This window comes from Periophthalmus magnuspinnatus, chromosome 10, assembly GCF_009829125.3.
Source record: "Periophthalmus magnuspinnatus isolate fPerMag1 chromosome 10, fPerMag1.2.pri, whole genome shotgun sequence".
Taxonomy (NCBI): domain Eukaryota; kingdom Metazoa; phylum Chordata; class Actinopteri; order Gobiiformes; family Gobiidae; genus Periophthalmus; species Periophthalmus magnuspinnatus.
The window spans coordinates 11,209,416-11,231,726 of record NC_047135.1 but is presented as its reverse complement, the minus strand read 5'-3'; the positions used below and the strand labels follow the sequence as shown (position 1 = coordinate 11,231,726).

General features: G+C 38.5%; 1 protein-coding gene across 3 annotated transcripts; it reads right to left on the bottom strand.

The window, feature by feature from the left end:
• Window positions 1-200: 200 nt before the first annotated feature.
• Window positions 201-22,056, bottom strand: zdhhc2 (zinc finger DHHC-type palmitoyltransferase 2). Of its 3 annotated transcripts, XM_033974134.2 has the most exons (14): window positions 21,710-22,023; window positions 15,393-15,419; window positions 14,680-14,774; window positions 9,738-9,858; window positions 9,117-9,186; window positions 8,985-9,017; window positions 7,594-7,714; window positions 7,467-7,505; window positions 6,574-6,706; window positions 5,223-5,349; window positions 2,776-2,868; window positions 2,383-2,498; window positions 2,217-2,283; window positions 1,146-1,765 (listed from the first exon to the last, which is right to left on the bottom strand). In XM_033974134.2, the coding sequence occupies exons 1-13, from the start codon at window positions 21,831-21,833 to the stop codon at window positions 2,243-2,245; spliced, it is 1,140 nt and encodes a 379-aa protein (XP_033830025.1). In that variant the 5' UTR covers window positions 21,834-22,023; the 3' UTR covers window positions 1,146-1,765; window positions 2,217-2,242. The 3 variants fall into 3 exon arrangements, with proteins under 3 accessions (XP_055080865.1, XP_033830025.1, XP_055080866.1); XM_055224890.1 differs by lacking the exon at window positions 7,467-7,505 and having other exon boundaries at window positions 201-1,765; window positions 21,710-22,056; XM_055224891.1 differs by lacking the exon at window positions 1,146-1,765 and having other exon boundaries at window positions 2,383-2,493.
• Between the last annotated feature and the right edge of the window lie 255 nt (window positions 22,057-22,311).

Below are 22,311 nucleotides of genomic sequence, written 5' to 3'. Positions count from 1 at the left end.
ATATTGGGCTAAAGATGGTCTAAAATTGAACAAAACCATGGATTGGAGGACAAAAATGCCAATATACTACTTTGAAAAACAAATACTGAAGAAACAAAATATTTTTTTATATATATATGTGTAAATATCACCCATTCTGAGCTTGCAGCTACATTAATTTGACCCTTATGGGCTTTGGTATGTTCAATAATATGTGACATATTTAATGGTTTGAGGCTGAAGAAGAGCTTGTTTAATTGTCATAAGGCATCACCACTGTACAGTACATGTCCTCACTTTGTCCCAGACACAAATTAGAAAAATATAGATATACATATTACTGTCACTACAGGAGATATTTTCAGACAAGCTTACATTCAAAACAAGATTTAGAATAATGTACAAAGCATTCAAAGACATTTTAGAAGACCGCTGTTTTTTGCACTGACGGTAATAAGAAAAACACACTTCATGACGAGTGTGTTGAAATCTGCAGCAGAGAGGTTGTAGTTTTGGGTGTTGTGCTGAGAGAAGAAGTTGAAGTTACCAGAGAAACAAGTGAACATGGCTTGAATATCTGTTCTTGATGCTTTTAAGGAATTTAGTGAAGAACCCCCTCTTAACTAACTTCCAGCTGTCTGGGTAGAGGAAGTCTGCAGATCTCTTTTCAAGTTCAGTTTAAAGGTGAAATGTGGAGAATTCCTTATCTAACCAACAGATAAAAATTATAGCTTGTCTGATATTTGTAACTATGTAAATTACCTCTTGAATTCATCCATTCATCTTCCATATAGGTTAATATTTTTTACCAACACCTGTGGGTCTTATGTGAAGTACACAGATAAGCCCGAGACCATTTATAGACATACTGGTGGAGCAGTGGTTGTATGGTTAGCACTTTCTTCTTATAGCAAGAAGGTCCCTGTACGATAGGCAACCTTACAGATTAACAAATTAAAATATTTTAATGACCCAAAGCCGGTCAGTTGGGGTGCTTTGCTTCCCGCATCAACCCAAAATATCATCAATGTTGAGTGGGGTCCTTTGAAATATAACCTATTCCACCCCACCTCAAGTAAAAGTCAAGTAATACACAGTTGTACAGCAGGACATAAACTGCAGTATTTGAGTACTACTACTGCAAACAGCACCAAATTTGATAGGAAAACTAGGCAAACATAACAAAAATATAACTAAAAATAAATCTACAGACAAAGGGGGTTCACTTCTCAGCACAACACCGGTGGTCTGAGGTTGAAGAGAGTTTGGCAGCTATTGTAGTCAGGTGTTAACAGCAAAGATCTGCACTCATTCATGCTTTTACAATTGAAAAAAGCCCTTAGTAACATGGAAATTATCTTTTTCCCAAGCAGAAAGAAGTTACATTTCACTACGACACACATCCTGAGATGAGGCATGCATCAGTCCTTTTGTTTGTTCAATATAAAAATGGCTAAACAGTCGTACAGTAACATACAGTTGATTTTAACACTACTAATGTTTGGCAACTCTTTCTACGCTCTACAATTGAGATATAACATAAAAATAATACGATTTATGTATTTTTTTTTAACAATCTTTGTCCATCATTGCTCTGTGCTTTTCAGACAAAATGAATGACTTGTCTATCAGTTTTTTCAGCATAAAAATAATAGAAAGTAGTTATAGCGTCACGGTTTAGTAGTCTTTGTGTTGGTTGTATAGAGCCCTCTCCAAACTGTTGGAGTAAAATAAAAGTCCAGTCTTCAAGGTGTCATGTTTAGGCACAAACTCAAAAGAGGGTGACCTGTGGGAAACAAGAGATGATAGAATTATAAATGTAGAAATTTACATTTTTTTGCTGGTAAAATGTACAGCATAATTTAGTTTTCTTATATTTTCGCAGTGTTTGTAGCATTTTTGAAAGTAAGGGGAAAAGGGCAGGGACGGTATTAAAGGTTCACTATGTAACTTTTCTGGTGTGGGGGCTCTGTCAGCTTCTTGCCCTATATGGAGATATTATTGCTTTTCCTGGGATATTCTTCCACATCGCATTAAACCTCTGTATACATTTATTAGATTATTGGTGTATTTATGGCTCTGCCCTATAACTTGGATAAAGAAATGTAATGCCATATTGTGGAACATTCCAAGCAACATCTCCAAAGAGACAACCAGGTGACAGACCCGTCATGAGAAAAGTTGCATGATAGCGATAATGTTATAGATTAAGACTGTGTAAAAATTGGCACCTTTACCTTTAGATTCGGACCTATTTCTTCAGTCACGCCTCATGTTCAATTATCATTATTGGATTACTAGCACCTGGAACACAGTGCTTTATATTACACAAATGAAAAATATATTGTACATAAATAAAACTAACTAATATATGTTCATGAAATTACTCTTGCAGTCCTGTACCTTTTTTATCCTTGTCGGCTGCACCTTCATTGTCAGACCAAGAGGGGGTGGTGGTGAGTAGTCGGCTCTGGGACTCTCTCAGAGGTTTGGAGGGGAACTGGCGCCCCTCGGCTGCACTGAGGACAAACACGGAACAACACAAAACATGAGACGAAAAAGATGAGAGAGAGTATGACAATATCTGCTTTGAGAAAATATGAACATGAACATGTCAGAAAAGTTACATGGAGCACCTTTAATAAATGTGTAGTTTTAGCAGCTACTTTGAATTTTCATTACTTACTTTGTTTAGTTAGTTACACTTTGCAAGAAATATTACGTTGATGAAACCTGTGACATATTTAATCATATAATGTCATCAAAAGTCCCTAAATGAATTCCTGGCGGACTCACCTCTTTGTGGTCGGGATGGGGCCAATGGGGGATGGTGGCTGCTCAGGGTCAAGATTCACCAAACATGTTGGGAATGAACATCCATCTCCTAAACTGGAAACAAGAAAAGAAACATAAAATGGTCAGAATAATGAATGCAATTAATAAAACTTGTGTGCTTTGTGCTAAAGATGAACAAAGACACAGTAACATGCTATAACACTACTAACACAGACTTTTTATTGTTTAGTCATTCTTATTTCTTTCACTTTACTAAACTTATATAGGTCAAGGAAGTTCTATACTTCTCTTCTCTCTCTCTCTCTCTCTCTCTCTCTTCTCCTGCTTCACTCTCTGACGCTCTCTCCTTCTCTCTCTCCTTCCTCATCTCTTTTTCACACTCAACCCTTACCCTCGTATGTCTAAATAACCTCTCATTCTCTCCCCCTCCTCTCTCACTCTCTCTCCCTCTCCTTCCTCTGTCTCATCTCTCCCTCCTTCTCTCTCTTCCTCACCCTTCCCTCAATCTTCACGCTCTCCCTCCCTCCATCTCTCTCTGCTCTCTCTTTCACTTTCCTCTTCTCTCTCCTCTCTTTCTCACCCCCCCCACCCTCATATCTCTAAATAGCCTCCACTCACTGTGTCCCCCCATCTCTCCCTCCTTCCTTCTATCTCTCTTCCACACCCTCCTTTATTCTTGCACTCGCCCTCCCTCCAATTCTCTCTCTCACACCCTCTCCCTCCCTCCCTCCCTCCCTGCATCCCTGCTTTCTCCGACTGTCTCACTATAACCCTCTTACCCTCTCTCCTCTCTCTCCCTCCCGTCTCTCCTTCCTCTCTTCCGTATACAGATCTTGACAGCTTTACCCAGAGGAGCCGAAGACGTTTGACCTAGTTGTCCATCTCCATCACAATATTGGCCTTGTCAAACTCTGTTAAATCTATACTTTTCTTTCTCCCAACTTCAAACTTCAAGGACAAAACGTTCACTCTCAGCCGACCACATAACGCCCACAAATATAAAGAGCTTATCTGTGCTAATCACCTCCTCTGTCAGTCATGTGAAGTGCTATGGCAGCTTAATGTAGAGGCATGTTGTGTCTGTTCAAATAAAGTGGGACAAAATTCACTTCATTCACTGATGGATGTCTCACTTGACACAAACTTCAGTCTATGTATTTATAGTGATTTTTTTTTTTTTTTAAACTCTATCCATTCTTGATACCTCTATTTTAGTTTTTGATAGGCCTATATTGGCTCCTGACTTATATAGATTTTATTAGATGCCACCTTCAACATTTAGTACTTAGTTCCTCATTGGATTGGATATTTATATATATATATATATATATATATATATATATATATATATATATATATATATATATATATATATATATATATATATATATCTAATATAATTTCTAATTATAATAACAATGCATTAGTCTGATATATAGTGCTTTTTTAGACTCTTGTCATTTTACATTTTTGTGCATTATTCATTCACTCCACACTTGGTGGTGGTAAGATTCTATTGTAGCCACAGCTGCCCTGGGGTAGACTGACGAGGCTGTCAGTCTGCGCCATCGGCCCCTCCGACTACCGCCCTAACCATTCACACACCACATTAATATGAGGCAAAGTAGGTGAAGTATCTTGTCCAAGAACACAACAACAGACGTTTTATTGAATATCAAATGCTTTCAGAGACCATGTTGGATTACATAAAACAGACCATAAACATAAAGGTTAGAGGCTTGGACGAGAATAGGGCTGTATCCTCAGACGCTTCACCATGTCTATGTATGAATGTGGTGTGTGCGTGAGTGGTAAGTGGTGGCCAGAGAGGCCAATAGTATTCTTCAGTCTCAGCTTCCTGTTATATACAACATTTTTTGCATTAAAAACACGTATTATTTGTTATAAATTTTTAATCGTGATGGCAACATTCTCATCATTCTGATACTCATTAATAAATTGGTAGTCTCACTTCAATCAGTCTATATCCCAGGGCAGCTGTGGCTACAGAAGTAGCCTCCCAATGAATATAAAACCATTGAGTGTTCAAAAACCACTGTATAAATAAAATATATTATTATTTTGATACTATAATAAATATTGGATCATTCTGGTTGATAAATCTTCAAATTATTACTTATTATTTTAAAATAACTCGAGTATGTTAATAATACAATTCTCAACAAAACAACATATTGGATAAATATATCTCTATCTAACACTGAACACATTTTTCATATTGTGTATTTCCTGTATTTCTGTAACACTCTCTGCTCGGACCTCAGTCTCAGAAACTTCTAGACTAAAAATTAAAGGTCAACTGTGTGCAAATCTGTGTAGTAATCTACGTTGGGATATCATAAATAATGTGATCACTTCCTCCCTGTGTTCACAGATTTATTTACCTGTAATAGTGTAATATTGTGGTCTACGGGAGAGGGTCTCACCTGGAGAACACAGGGACAGGCCAGTACTTCACTTCATCTCCAAAAACCTGCCGGAAGTTTTTGCTGCAGCCGAGACTGAAGCCGCTTTTGTCTGTGCCATGGCGAAAAACTGGGGCCCGAACTGCCTCTGTGTAAATGAAGGAAATGCATTTATAAGTATAGGCAAACATAGATTCAAAGAAATATGTTGCCAAAAATGAAACTAATGTGTAGAACAGTGTTTTAAATGAAAACAAGAGGACATGTGTCTTGTGATATGTGAGGCAGTGACAGTGAGTTAAGTGCAGTTGTCTTATAAGTAGAAGGTTGGGAGTTCGATCTCTGCTTAGACCAATAGAAGGTCAAGTCTCTGAGTGTGAGGAGGGAATATTGTAAATAAATATATTTACCAGTTATTATTAATAATGCTATTAAGTCTGCACCATAGACTGTATATATAAATGGACATATAACTTCACTTCATATTCCATCGACTTTGGCTCCAAAAATTGAATTGGAGTGAGCCTAGTCATTTTGCTCTTAAAATGTTTGTATTACCCCACTCTACATGATTCTGGTATTTTTATTTTGCTAACATTAATAACAAACCTTCGTTCCCTGAGGTCTCTCCCACTAGCTTTAGCAACAGGTTTGATTGGCAGCATCGCAAAGCGCCTGCTCCCTACTATACCAAACGGGGTGTTACCTTCATCACCCTCACTCCAGACTGGCTCTTTGGTTGCTATGAGACTGGTCAGAATTCCAAACATGGAACTCTGCTCCAAATTTGCCCCTATAAATGCCAGACTCAATGAGCTTTTACTGGAGCTGAATGGTTTGGGTGACTTCACACTCCGTTCCATTTCTTTATACAGTCTATGGTCTGTACTCAATTTCTGTCATGCCTTCTCTGTCCCTCTCTCTTTCTCTATCTTTCTCTCACTTCCTTTCCTTTCTTGACCTCTCCTCCTCTCTGTCTACTCTCCTCCTTTCTCTTTCTCTCTCTCCCTTTTTCTGTCTCTCCCTCCCTCCCGCTCAGATACAGTACAGAGATATGCAGATAAAAGTGGTTCCTAGGGTCAAAATGAGACCACTGTGTCTGGACCTACTTAAAAAGGTATTTTATAGGCCGCAAATTAGGAAGTAACGCTGGTTCATTATTAGCTTGCTAGTTGTTAGCTTTACCATGACGGCAAAACTCTGCTCTGCTCTAAAATATTGGAAAGGGAGGAATCAGTTTAGACCACTGCAAAGAGTTCAACGTGAACTGGTGCAGCAGCTACAAGATTTTGTGATTTCTTTTTTTTGTTTTTTTGTCTTTTTCTTTGAGCACAGTTGGTATAATACACACAGTTTAAGAAGTATTGCTCACCGAGGGTGGAGCGGTTCTTGCACACGAGCCAGCAGTGGTAGATGAAGAGCGAGGCCAGACTCACAGAAAACATGGACGCCGAGAAGAACAGGAAGAGAATATGGAACTTAGCCTGAGTGTCTGGGAGCCCGTTCTGGCCAGGAAACATCACATTCATCAATAAATAACCAGGAAGAAATATTTATTTATTTATTTAATAAATCTGGCAGCCAAATACTTTTTGTTGTAACCTTCAACTCATACAAAGTTACAAATCTATCATACAGATTTACATTGCCCAATTTTTTTAAACAATAAAATGCAAAATTGTAATGTGCAATACTGCACCATAATGTGAATTGCCACCTGTATAATACACTACCTGCTGTATTTCATGTTCATGTGCTGCACTCTACATAACCATAGTCAGTCACTTAATGGTACTGTAGCCCATTTATTTTATTTTGCTTGTGTTGTGTTAAATTTAAGTCTATTTTCTAATATTTATTTACCCAGATTTTTGACTATCTATTTCTATTCTCTTGATGTTCTTAAACTGTGCGTTGCAACCCTGGAATTTCCTCAGTGTGGGACAAATAAAGGTTTTCTTATCTTAAGACATTTTTACTTGGTAGTTTGCTCTGCATTATTTATTGCTCAGTGGTGTAAACTACTTTGGTATCAACAAAGGTAAGGTTAGTGAGGGGAGAGAAACATGAATAACAGAGGTAATTAACTACTGCTACTACTACTACTACCACCACCACTACTACTACTTCTACCACCACTACTACTACTACTACTACTACTGTCACAATCATCATCCCAGTTCAGCTTGATTCTAGTGAGGTATTACAAACTACAATGCATGTTACTGTTCACGAATGTTGTCAATGTTAACTACATTTTCATACCAAGTACTCTCTGAGGCGGAAATGTGCTCTACCTCCAGCCTTTCAGAGACAAATCACATCACAATCATTATACAATATTTGATTATATATGGTGAAAAGTATTTATACTGGGGATCTGGATACTGACCAGCCAGAACTTGATGAAGTACTTGAGGTCTGTTGCGGTGATAAAGAGGCAGTAGAGCAGCGAATACAACAGAAACAACATGAAGAACTTATAATTGGAGAACCCCACACAATTGTTCACCCTGCAATGAAATCACAAAATAAAATAATTAAAATAAATTAACAGACGCTGCTGTTGCGATTGTGAAATACAATATAGATAACAACTTCAATACCACCGAAATGACCATTGACCATTTTATTTTTAAATGAACCATATATATATATATATATATATATATATATATATATATATATATATATATATATATATATATATATATATATATATATATATATATATATATATATATATATATATATATATATATATATATATATATACATACATATATATATATATTTTTTTTTATTTTTTTTTTACTTTTGACAATAAATGCTTATGTTTATAACTATTGGTGAAGCGGTATCAGTGGGTCTGGTTGAGTGCATGCAGAGCCACATTTGGATGTGTTGTTTTCAGCTCCTCTGTCTCTCAGTCTGCCGAGGAACAACTCAAATCTGCTCTGGAATCTGTGTTTGTTTTGGCTTTACTCAGTTTGACGACAGGCTGCTCAAGCTGCTCAAGAGGCAAGATTTTCAAAACAAACAGGACAGAGAAGCTAATAAGAAGCTAAACAATAATGATGTATTTGGTTAATAGAAATAGCCAGATGTGATTGTATATCTGGGGATAGATATAGTAACTGTTGAAAACCTATGCAAATAAGGCGTAAACTATGAATATATGTAGGATTAACCAAGGAGTATGCAGTATTAGAACTATAGTCAGTGAATATATTGGTAAATAATATAATATAAATAATAAATAAGTAACTTTTCTGGTGCACGGTACGGTCACCTGTGTGTCTCAATTTTTTCACTTTGCCTGTAATGTTCCACAGTATGGCATTATTATGGCATGGCACTTAATCCATGTGTTTCAAAATTGTAATGAATCAACTCAAAGTAATTTGTACCTACTATCTATACTGACCCCTTGTGGTGGAAGGGTCTTTAGTCCTATCTTGCAATGGGACAGAACAGTACAATAATAACCAAGATATATATGCTGAAAATATCCAATATAATGTGGTCTAAAAGTGAGATTAGATTATAAATGCATTAAGAATAAATAATAATAATAATAATAATAATAATAATAATAATAATAATAATAATAATAATAATAATAATAATAATAATAATAATAATAATAGTCTCTATACTTAAACCACAGTCAATAGATGACACCTGCACTGTATACTCATGCACTTTTTCATTTAAACAAAGCAATTTAATATAAAACATATGGCTATAATAAATGGTTGAATGTATAAAGTTTGAACTGACCAGGGGCAGTGGTGATCCATCTTCAGAATACACCTGCAAAAGATTTATAGTCAATTGAATCCATTTGACTATTCGACAGTGTTTTTCAGTGTATTTGTACCATATTGTACTACACAGAGATATGAGTCGTACTTATCACAGACTGAACAGTGGTGACATCGATCAGGCTTCAGCAGCTGGCACCGGTCACAGAAACGAATCGCTGATGAAAGAAAGAAAGAGAGAGAGAGAGAGAGAGAGAGAGAGGTGAGATAAAACCAAAACCAAGTTTCAACAAAAAAAAAAGATGTCAAAACTAAAACAGAGACAAAATACCCCAGGACTAAACCCACTCTACTCTAGGACTAAACCAGGACTAAACCAGGTCTAACCTTACCCAGTACTAAACCAAGACTAAATCAGTTCTATCCAAGGACTAAACCAGGTCTACCCCAAGACCAAATCAGGTCTGACTTTCAGAGTTGGTGCTTGTGTGTGGATGGGATAAACTAGATCTTCCACATATCTACCTTAGTCAACTTAGTTCTAGGGTAGGACTAACCAGGACTATCCCAGTAACAAAGCAGGACTTAACCAAGTCTACTCGAGGACTAAACCAGGCCTAGTCCAGGGCTAAAGCAGGTTTACTAAACCTAAGACTAAACCAGATCTAACCCAGTACGAAACCAGGTCTAACCCAGAAACAAACCAGGACTACTCCAGGACTAAACCCGTTCTACCCCAGAACTAAACCAGGTCTATTCCAGGCCTGACCTCCAGAGTTGGTGCGTGTGTAGATGGGCAGGTCTTTGGCGATCCTACGGAGGATCTCCTGCTGTGACTCCCCTCGGTCCTCACGCTCCAGCAGCTCTTTGTCGGAGTACGACAGGTGGAACTGAGCCAAAACAAACATTTATTTATAAAAGAACAGAAGCAGTGGGAAATATGGTAATGTGACCTATATTATGAGGTCTTAATATCTGAATGTGTCCAGTTTGTTTAAATAAACATAAAACATAAAAAGAGACAAAACCTACTAAAGAACAAAACCAGTATCAGGCATTTGTATATTCATTTAAAACAATAGAAAATAGGTTAAAAAAAAATAAAGAAAATGCATTAAAACCCCATGGAAACAAGCAAATAAAACCACACCACCACTTAATGCCACACTGTGAAACTTTCCAAGCAAAGAAACACCTTCATAGAGACAACTGGGTGGTGGAACCTCCAATAGAAAAGTTACATAGTGCACCATTAATATGACAAGTTTAAATACAGAAAATAGGACAAAAACATGTGATCTTATAGCATCATTACAGTAAACTCAACAGTAGCATTAGCCCCTTGTAAAGTGGGCCTTTTATACATGGGACAAATGCATGTGGTTTGAATTGGTTTCAGGCAGAATGAATGTTGTGTTTTGCCTTCTGCAGCTAAAATGCCATGGTCAGGATCAAATACATTATAGATTACAGCCAGAGGCAATTCCATTGTAAAGTATTACTGTCTAAAAGCATAGTTCCATCACAAGCCCAGACTGTGAACTATACTTACAGTATGTAACTGTTTAGCCAAAAAATACAACTGCAAAAGCATGTTTTTTCTCAGTTTTGGTTGTTTATATTTGGTTGTTTCTCATCAGATCAGGAATTAAGATGGCTCCTCTCACACCTAATATAGAGCGATCAAGAGTTCTGGCATCAACTATGCTGAACTCTTCCCCGTACCCACCTATCCCCCCTCGTCTTTCACGCAAACTCCCCCCTGCTCCGCCTCCTCGGCCCTCACCTGGTCCCTCACCCAAACTCCCCCCTGCTCATTCACCTGGTCCCTCACCCAAACTCCCCCCTCCTCGCCCTTCCCCCAGAGCTGTTATCAACAAGAGCTAGGACACACAGGGCCTCTGCTGTCTCAGGACATACAGTCATGATAAAGATAATATCATGCTGAGGCCCTGTGATGGAGCTATATCTACAGTTACACCGCGTAGACTGATTAACAGAAGGACAGTTAGACTGTCCAATCAGAGACATTTAGTTCACATTCCCTGTAAGAAGATAACATCCAGTCCTACTGAAACTAATCTGAAACTTGCTGTGCTCAATGTCAGATCTTTATGTAACAAGTCCTTTTTAATTAATGATTTTATTTCTTCTTTTAGTCTTGACTTTATGTTTTTAACTGAAACATGGCTCGACAAAAACACAGGTAATGCAATTCTAGTGGAATCAACTCCACCCAACTTCAAATTTGAATCTGAAACACGAGTAAACAAAAAAGGTGGAGGTGTGTGCGCATTTTTTAGAGATAGTTTAGTTACTCACAGATTGTCATTTGGAGTGTTTTCATCTTTTGAGTATGTTTCATTCAAAATGGAGCTAAAACAATCCCCCTCCATACTCTACTTAGTCATATACAAACCTCCCCAGCACTGTCTGAGTTTTATTGATGATTTTACTGAGATGCTTTCAGTCATATGCACAGACTTTGATGGTTTAGTCATTACAGGTGATTTTAATGTACATGTGGATAATGTGTTTGACAGGAACGCTAAAGAGCTCAGTTCTGTCCTTGAAACCTTTGGCCTGACTCAGCATGTCAGCGAGCCCACCCACAACAGAGGACACACCTTGGACCTGCTCATTACAAAAGGAGTAAATATTTCAAATGTCAATGTGGTGGATGTTGCTCTGTCTGATCATTTCTGTGTCTTCTTTGACCTGTCTGTTATTCCCAAACCAGCGGCTGGTCCTGCAGTTGTTCGAAGGAGACACATAAATGATAAAACAGGTGCACTGTTCATGGAAATGATACACTTTGAAGATGCCTCATGTTCTGATGTTGATGATTTGTTGAACTCTGTAACTTCGAGTGTTTTGAATGTTCTGGACACCATTGCCCCGATGAAGGTTAAAATGGTTAAAGATAAGCAGAAAGCGCCATGGAGGAATGATGACTCGGTCAGGGCACAGAAAAGGGAGTGCCGGAGGGCCGAGCGGGAATGGCGCAAGTCAAAGCTCCAGGTTCATTATGAAATTTACAGAGAAAAGATGCACATGTACAACCACAGTTTATGTAGAACAAGGCAAAGGTATTTTTCTGACATTATTGGAAGTTGTAGTAACAACTCTCGTATCCTGTTTGCAACGGTAAACAGATTAACAAACCCCCCAGCTCCACTGCCGTTAGAACTAATTTCCACATCTAAGTGCAATGAGTTTGCAGTATTCTTTAATGACAAGGTTCAGGGTATTAAAAATGCCATAAATTCCACAACACAAATAACAACCCAGCACCCACCTAGACACTTAGAGCTGACTCACTTTACACCTGTAACTGATAAAACTGTCCAAGAGATTGTCACCAGTCTGAGTTCATCTACATGCTGCCTCGATGTGCTACCCACTAAATTTTTAAAGTCTGTGCTCAACAGTTTGCTGTCACCACTCACTCACATAGTTAATATGTCACTTCAATCTGGAACATTCCCAAGTGCTTTGAAAACTGCGGTTATCAAGCCTCTCCTAAAGAAGAGCAGTCTTGATGCCACAATATTGAACAATTATCGACCAATCTCAAATCTGCCATTTTTAGGCAAAGTCCTTGAAAAAGTTGTTTACCAACAGCTTATTAACTTCCTTGAAATGAACAACTCCTTTGATGTTTTCCAATCAGGTTTTAGACCCCACCACAGCACTGAGACTGCTCTTATCAAGGTGACAAATGACATCCGCCTGAACACTGATGCAGGCAAAGTCTCAGTCTTGATCCTGTTAGATCTGAGTGCTGCTTTTGACACTGTTGATCATGGGATCCTCTTACAGAGACTGGAGGACTGGGTGGGCATCTCTGGTACGGCACTAAACTGGTTCAAGTCCTATTTAGAAAACAGGGAGTACTTTGTTGAAATTGGAAAATGTATATCAGATAAAATGTCCCTGACCTGTGGGGTGCCCCAGGGTTCAATCCTGGGACCCCTGCTGTTCAATCTCTACATGCTGCCATTAGGCCAGTTAATACGCAGCAATAATGTGTCTTACCACAACTATGCAGATGACACTCAGATCTATGTCTCACTAGCAGCAGGTGAATATGGACCAGTGGATTCACTCTGCCACTGCATCCAACAGATCAGTGTGTGGATGCAAAACAACTTTCTCCAGCTAAACTCAGACAAGACTGAAGTTATCATCTTTGGCCCACAGAAACATAGAGAAAGTGTCAGCAGTCACCTCCAGTCTCTCTCTCTAAAACCTTCAAATCAGGCTAGAAATCTAGGGGTAATAATGGACTCAGACTTGAACTTTAACAGCCACATCAAATCAATAACATCTGCAGCTTTTTACCACCTAAAAAACATTGCAAAAATCAAAGGTATACTGTCAAAGCCAGACTTAGAGAGACTTATCCATGCATTTGTCTCCAGTAGGTTAGACTACTGTAACGGCCTGCTCACTGGCCTCTCCAAACGAGCCTTAACACAGCTGCAGTACATCCAGAATGCTGCTGCTCGGGTCCTGACTAGAACCAGGAAGTATGAGCACATAAGTCCTGTGCTCAGGTCTCTGCACTGGCTTCCTGTAGCTCAAAGAATAGACTTTAAAGCAGCTCTGCTTGTGTATAAGTCTCTCCATGGCCTAAGTCCAAAGTATATCTCCGACATGTTAGTGCCATATGAACCATCTCGCAATTTGAGGACTTCAGGGATCGGCCTCCTGCTGGTGCCCAGAGTCAGGACTAAACATGGGGAATCAGCGTTTAAATTTTATGCAGCTAAAACTTGGAACAGTCTTCCTGAAGATGTGAGACAGGCCTCTACTTTGACAATGTTTAAATCCAGACTCAAAACAGTTCTGTTTAGCTGTGCATATGACTGACAGGTTTTTATTCTGCACTCTTCTCTTTTAATGTTGATTTTATGATGATTATTTGTGATTATTTATGTTTGATTTGTGTGATTTTAATGTCTTTCTTATTCTGTAAAGCACTTTGAATTACCTTGTGTACGAATTGTGCTATACAAATAAACTTGCCTTGCCTTGCCTTGCCTTATATACTGCACTGAAAAACATGCATATTTACTGTCACCTCCACAACCTGACTCTTGATCTGGTTTAGTACTGGTTCAGCCCTGTTTTTCTATTGTATAGACATTCGCAGCATTACATTAGACAGAGTAAACAGAAACACAGCTCATCTTATCTTAGCTGTTCAGCTTTGGATACAACAATATCTCAAATTTAACAGTTAGGACCTCACTATGTACATATTTAATTGCAAGATATCAGTGTCATGTTTTGGTCTAACTCCAACCTTAAGCTGTCAGTATCTGAAAAGCTCCTCAACAAAGCAACAGTTTAACTGTCACAAGGAAAGTTCAGATCACATGTCCCGACAGTAACCTTCATCCTGAAAACATCTGAGAAACAAGGCTGCTTTTGTCTAAACACTTGACTATTTCAGAGAATCAATTCAGGACCAAAAACAGGACTGAAAATGGACTAAACTAACATTAAACCATGTAGAACTAATCCCCCAGGCAGAATCCACCAGGAGTAAACCAGGACTAATAACAGGCTGAACTGGGACTAAATTAGTACTAAACCAGAACTAAACTGAACCAGGACTAATTCTGAGCTGAACCAGGCCCAAACCTAGACTAAACTAGGACTAAGCCAGGACTAAACCAGGAGCAAGGCATGAAGAATGTTACCTCCTTGAGAGGATTCATGGGGCGGGTGAAGATGGTTTGCCAGTACGCCCAAACAAACATGATGAAGACCACGTGGTACACCAGCAGATATACCACTGAGGAAGAGGAGAGAAGATTGTATTATTTATACTTTAATACAATTTACTTTCTGTGGTAATTTTATTCTCCCGAAGGACATTTGTGATCATGTGGAACCAGCAACCAATTCTTACATTACACAGTTTTATCAATTTGGGGAAAAATGTTTCTGGTAAATGTTATCATTATGCTACCCACTCTACAATATGCCACTACACCTCAGAGTGATGACATAAAACAGAAGCGGGTGTATTGGCTATATTCACATGTATTTTGTATGCAACTAACCATCATTCCTTTCTTGAGGAGACCTTTTATCTAGATTTGATGTATATAGTCTGTCTATTTCCACATAACATTTTAAGGAAGACAAACTTTGATCACTTATGTAGGTCAAAACTGGATTAAATTAGCTTTAGTTTTAGCTTTTTGGGGAGAGCTGTTTGTGAAGACTTTAACTCTGAGAAACTGGGTCTCGCTGTAGTGTGGTGCATTCAGGGCCCTTGGTTAATTATAGCGTTTTTGAAGTTTTTGGCTGTGCAAGCTCAGACTGGGAATCCCACTGAAACTCTCTGTCCCAGATTAAAAACTCACTCATTCTGATTCATGTTTTAACAGATTTAAAAATCACTTACCCTTTTCTCCCGTGTCTTCAATGGACTCTGCAAAGAGAAAAGAAATGCAGTTAGGGCCAATAGGCAGCCAGCATATTTCAGCTAATAAAATTATGAATTTATTAGATTTGCTAAAAGGTGATTTCTTGTGAATGTTCGATAATACTTTGTTACTTCATATATTTTAATAGCAATACATTATATTAGAGACACTTTATATGGGTGAAAATCTTTTTGCGATTAGGGTTCAAATTTGGAGGTGCACTAAATGCCTGGAATGTTTCACAGTACAATATCCACCAGCTTTAAGATCAAGTGTCATTTCAAACAGAAGACTCTTCTATTGGGTTTTTACATGGGTTTATATATTTATTTTTGTATGGTGACTCTCTCTCTGTCTGTCTCACTGTCCTTTTTGTCTCCCTATATTTTCCCTCTCTCGCTCTCTTTACCACCTCTCTATTTATTTATTTATTTATTTATTTGAAGGAATACATTAAAAAGATGGCTGCACCAGATTTAGCAAAATGCTAATTTCCATCTGTAGTCCTTAAAAAAAAAAAAATAATAATAATAATAAAAAAAAAAAATATATATATATATATATATATATATATATATATATATATATATATATATATATATATATATATATATATATATATATATATACAAAGTGCAATACAAAAGACAATATACAAGTGTGCAAAATTTTCAATACATAGTGCAAACTACAAGTTATTAAAGTGCGAGACATGCAACAAATATCAAAATAAATACAGTATAGTCGCTATCAGATGATACCCACGAGGGTAACATCTGATAGCTCTGTACCTTATTGGTATAATAAATATAAACAAGACAGTAATATGACACTAAGACAGTACAATAACACTCATGATTTGGTAATCTAGTGGCCATCAGATGGTACCCACGAGGGAGGCTCTCTTCTCTCTCTCTTTCTTTTCACTCCTCTCCCCCTCTCTCTTGCCTCCATCATCCTCCAGCTTCACTGCAGCAGCAGCAGAACCATCAGCCTCCTCAACCTGTCTTTCTCCTCCTCTTCACCACCACCACAAGTGTCTGCCCTCTGTCATCAGTACATTTCAGACCCCTCCACCTGCCAGGGTCAATGGCAAAAGTTTATCTGTGCAATAAAGTAATGCAGCTCACTCCTCTGTCTCTGTACTGCTGTAAAACATTCATGCTGTAGAGTTATAGTCTTTCAATGGCCTGACACAGTTCATATTTATATGGTATAGTATTATGTTTAATCAGTGATTAGCTAAGCACACAACCTCATCTGTTCACAATAAATTAGCCTGAGAGAGAGAGAGAGGGGGGAGAGAGGAAGAAAGAAAGAGAGAGAGACAGAGGAGAGAGGGGGGTAGAGGAGAGAGTGAGGGAGAAGAGAGAGGAAGAGAACACAGAAAGGGGAGAGGGGAGACAAAAGAGTGAGTGGGGGAGAGGAGTGAAGAGAGAGAAAAGACAGAGGACAGCGAGAGAGAGTGAGAGAAAAGAGTGAAGCGAGAGTTTGAGAGAGAGAGAAAGAGGGTAGATAGAGGGGGATGAGAGAGAGAGATGAGAGACAGAGGAAGAGGAGAGAGGGGGAAGAGAGAGAGGGAGAGAGAGAGAGAGAGAGAGAGAGAGAGAGAGAGAGAGAGAGAGAGGAGAGGTGATCCAAGGATTTGAGTGCAGGATCGCAGCCAAAAGCCCAGTTCCAGCAGCGCAGCACAAAGCCCCAGAGCGGACAGAGAGAGAGGAGACGAAACAAGGGCGAATCAGGGAGGTTTATGAAGTTATTATGGTGTAAGCTGGACATGAACAGGATGGAGGCTACATGGAAGTGACCACTAAATATAAAACACTAATTAGATCTTAAACACTGGGTCTTAGATGGCTCACTAAAATGGAGTAAAGCAGACTACAAACATGAGGGAAGAACACTAAGTAGAAAAAGTAGTTGTGGTTTTGTATGGTATCATCACCCCCATACTAAAAAAATGACAGGGGATGAGCATAAAATAATAAAATAATAATGTTTTCATTGGTTTGAGGACCTTATGCAGTCAGATTGAGAATGAATGTAGAGGAAAACTATTTCCCAATTCAAAATTCAGTGGCCAAACATTTTCTAAAGAAAGCATTTACTGTCAAAAATATACACAAATTTACTTCCTGTCAACACAAATTATATGTATGCATCCTTCAATGTCACTTCAGACTGCTATCAGATCCTTCTCCAAAAAGTGCTGACCATTCTACATTGAGTTTATCAAACTGTTATCACATATATTTAAGCCACCAGGTTGACTGTGTGTCTGTTTTGGCCCAGTCATCAGGACACATTATTCACATACAAAGAAACATGCACAGTAGGCTAATCCACCAGCTCCTGACCATGTACCTGGAGAGGAGACCCACTCTGCTTCCGAGAAGCTGCTGGCCCCAGTGCCACTGAAGGATGGGTAAACTGCATTCACCTTAACATTAACTTAAAAGCTCACAATGTAAATTTTTATCCAAAAAATAGACGAATAAAAGCATGTTTTATTTGTGTTGCCTTAAAAAATGTCCTTACTATGGCTTGCATCTCCACAAACCTGACTCATTTGACTTATTTGGCCTGCTTGTCTCCATGGAAACATTGTTCCTTTGACCATAATATTTCACAGTATGGCATAGTATCTCAATGGAATAACTTTCTATTTCCATGGAATTATGCAAGTGGTACTTCCAGAAAGTTACACAGTGTTGCTTTAATATTGTGTTAAATAATGTTACATTGGTACTTCTCCCTGCTTTAAATACTGCCAGAATTAATAATTTACCATGCGTGACCCACTTATGGAGCAGATCAAAACAGTATATTTTTCAGTCTTGAAAAGTGCAGGATTGTTCAAAGGCAGTAAATAGGTCTTGTGCAGATGGCTCAGGGTGTGTTACATAAACTCACAATGAGATTTATGTGTTTGAACCATCAGCTGATGACATTTCTGCACAAACCGTCTGTGTTTGCTCCTCTCAAACCTGTTTCCCAGAGCTGTGTTCTCATTTATGGAAACATGTGACAAGAAAAAAACTAAACAACATGTATTGAAACTGAGCAGTATGGTGATAAAAATCTTATCGTGATCTCATTATAACAATACTGATCTGTATAATTCTGCCTTTTTTCACGCCAGTCTCTTGCTGTTTTTTCTACTTATTTTGCTCTTTGTTAATATATTATATTGTGATGTGTGAGCTACTGTGTCCAAATAATTTCCCTTGTGGATCAATAAAGTTTGTCTAAGTCTATTGCCAGGCAAGTCCAGAATGATATTTCTCTGATTTTTTTATAGAGGAATATCAGCCTGGTCACCAATCCCTCTGTCGCCCCTCAAGCCAGTTTTTTTTTCTTTGTTGTTATTTGTTTTTTAGTAACATATGTGAAACGAAGGAGCTCATTGGTCACTCATCATTGTGAATAAAATCATATTTCTCTCTCTGTGATTTTTTTTCCTTTATTTTTTTCTCATAAACAGCCATATTTCTTGTGTCACAGACGGTTCATGCATGTCCCTAATTTGCGAATCCACCTGTCAGTCACGCCTATTTGGGATCTACACTGATGACCAGACTCAAATCTTTATAAAGCATTGGAAAAGTGTGTATTCTCGATCCCAGGCAACTCTTTTGGTTCCACCCACCAGCCTCTGTAAAGCTTTGAATGAATGACAGATGGATTTAACCAGTCACAGTGAAGAGTAAACTTTCAGAAAGAGCAGATAGCTTTAGTTACACCTTAATGACTGTATAAACAATACTAAAAAAAAGAAAAGAATCATAATAAAAGAAAAAATTGTGATCTGGCTCTAAGAAAATTGTGGTATAGAAGACGAAGCCATCACCACTTATCTGTAGCTACAACTGCCCTGGAGTAAACTGAAGTTAGGCTTCCAATCTGAGCCACTTGGCAATCTGACCACCACCAAATGACTCACACACCACAAACATGCAAGAAAGGTGAAGTGTCTTGCCCATGAAGACAACAGCATGCACTGGTTCAAGTAGGGTTTAAACCACCAAGTGATCTATTATATTTTATTATTAACTAATGCACAATTAAAAAAACAAAAACAAAACTAATTCCTCTAAAATGCTGGCCAACTGGGTGAGATGGTTCTATGCTAAATCTGTAACTCACTTATGGTTCATTGTGTCCTATTTATTTATTTGCTACCTTTTTATACATATGACAGATTTAGAGTACTTCTAGTCAAACTGCAGAAGTCACAAACTTTGGTGTAGCTGTGTCCAGGGCTCAAGCCTCTGTGAAATCAGTGGCACGGCACAATGATTTCAGCTCTGTCCTACTTCTGACATGTTTAAAGGCAAACCTGGATGTTATGGCAGGTTTGATTAATAGTTACACATTTTTTTCAGCAGTTGTTGACAGAAGGTAAAGTCCCAAGAATTATACAAAATATTTGGATGAACTGACTAAACTGTATTAATTGCATATATAAAACACATATTCATAACTGCTGCACTTTGGCTAAAGGGTTTGCTTGCTGAATGTCTCTCCCCACTATTCACCATCATTTTACACTGATCTGTCTGATAAAGCTAAATTAAGCCTAAATAAATTAAGGGATTAGTGTCTTGCCCAAGGATACAAGAACAAAACTGGAGCAATAATTCTACTGTTTCTTGTTATAGCAGCCAGCCACAAAAACATAAAAGCATGTTTATATTTTGTGAACCAAGGAGATTCTGTTTCTAAATTTAGACACCTCATCTGACCTGATACAATATTGTTTTCTTTGAAGGAAATTGTATATCCTTTCAGGGGTGCCACAGTATATGAACACACACATTGTTAAGGATATGAAATGCAATTTTCCATCACCACTAGATGCCTCCAAAAACAAGACACATGACCTTAAAGATGCAATATGTAACTTTTCTTGTCTCCATGGTTAAGTGTTGCCTGGAAAGTTTCACAGTAAGGCATTCAATTTGTATTTATCTAATTACAATTGTGTTTTAATTGCTAAAAAATACTTTCATAAACATGCATTCTAACTGTTACCAGGCTTGACAGTCCATAGATTTGACGTGAAAGTTGGCCTGGTGGTGTAACTTTTGAATTCATCCACTTGTGTCATTGGTTTTCCACGTTATTATTCCAACAAGCAGCTGAGTTGTCTTTTTGTGTCTTTTTTAAATCTACTAATTAGGTCAAATAGTCTACAAAAGTAACATAACTGTTCAGTCAAATGCAACCACAACAAGCCCTTAATGAGAGAAATTATGAGCTATAGACTTCATACAAGCTCTAAATGTGTGGAAAAAGAATATTTATGTTGTCATTAGGCACATTCTTAATGGACTGAGAAGCAGCCTCTGTATCAATAATGTATCAGTGTTGTGTAGCCTGAGTAAGCCCACAACAACTGCTGCTCTGGGTCATAGGTGTTGTCTGCAGTTTACTCCCACAACAAAACCTCTCAAACTCATATTGTTCAATTGTACAAACTAAGTAGTAGAGGCTGCAGTCGTGAAAGTACTTGCAGTTTTGGTAACATGCTCATTTACAAGAGTTACAAGACAGCAGCAGTTGCAGTAGGTTATAGTAATAGCACAAGCAATGGTAACATTGGCAGTAGCTCTAATGACAGTGGACAATAGGCTATCAGCAGGTCTAATGTTATAGCGGAACTAGCCTTAACGCAAGAGTCCAATTGTGCAAATTCTTACACAAATTAGAAAATTCTACTACTTCCCAAAATGCCTTTATGTGTAACCTACAAAACTGCTGTATTATTCATTCAGTCATCTTATTGCCATTGGAACGTCCCAGCACAGCAGCAACTATGGGCCTTTGGTGGGGTTTGATTGGAGAGTGCTATATCCACATTAATATACAGACAGACCAATATATAATTCATTCACTGTGGTCAATTTGTCTTCTATTGCATTGCACAGGAGCCCACAGCGCACTCAGCCACGAGATATTACCATAATACTATTACATCTAATCCATGCAGTGTTCCAGTGTATTGATCTCCTTTAAAATGCGCAAAATGTTCCTTTAAAATAGCCTTGTTTTCTAATTAATTGAATGTTAAATTGCAGTTGTGGTGCAGATAAAACTTCTTGGTATATTTCTCGCTGACCTGCTCTTATCGTGTGAGTAATGGCACTGTCAACAAACACTGCGTAAACACGAAGCCTAGTCTGGTACATTCACCAATATCAAACCCAAAACGTCTCGTCCAATCCCCCATCCCTCCCCCTATACACAAACCTATCCATTCATGCTTATAGTACATAGTAAGAGGGCTACTTACCTATGCACAGTTGCAAAACATAGGCGTAGTATGACCATGCCACTATCACGGCAATGAACAAGACCGGAATCCAATACAAAACTCTCTGACATCCACGTTTTATTCGCGTTCCCGATGGTGCCATAGTCCTAGGAGCGCATTACTCCACACGCATTTATTTGTTTTCTAAAAAATCGACCCCCAAAAATCCACTGTCACTGCATCATAGCGTTAAAATTAAGGTTGCAAGCATACAACGTGTAAAAATCCTGTTCAATATTATGCGCCTTTCCTATGTGGTGTCGCACCGCCCTGCATATGAGCCACGGCGCGGTCACTCCAGGCTACAACCAAATATCAGACGGTTCAAACGCAGACACGAGGAACGGGGAAGGGGAGGGGTGTGTGGGGGAGTGGAGGGGGAGAGGGGGGAGTCGGTGTGTGAGCGAGCCTGCCCGTTCGCGTCCGTCGTCTTCCTCCCGCCCCATGCGTGCGTTGGTTGCCATGACGTCCACGGGATGCTGCAAAGCTGGCACATTTTTCACTCCGGGTGCATTGGGTTCAGAGTCGCCAGTGCTCAAACCGGGGTCTACCTCCCTCCTCCTCCCGTGTCGCACACTCAC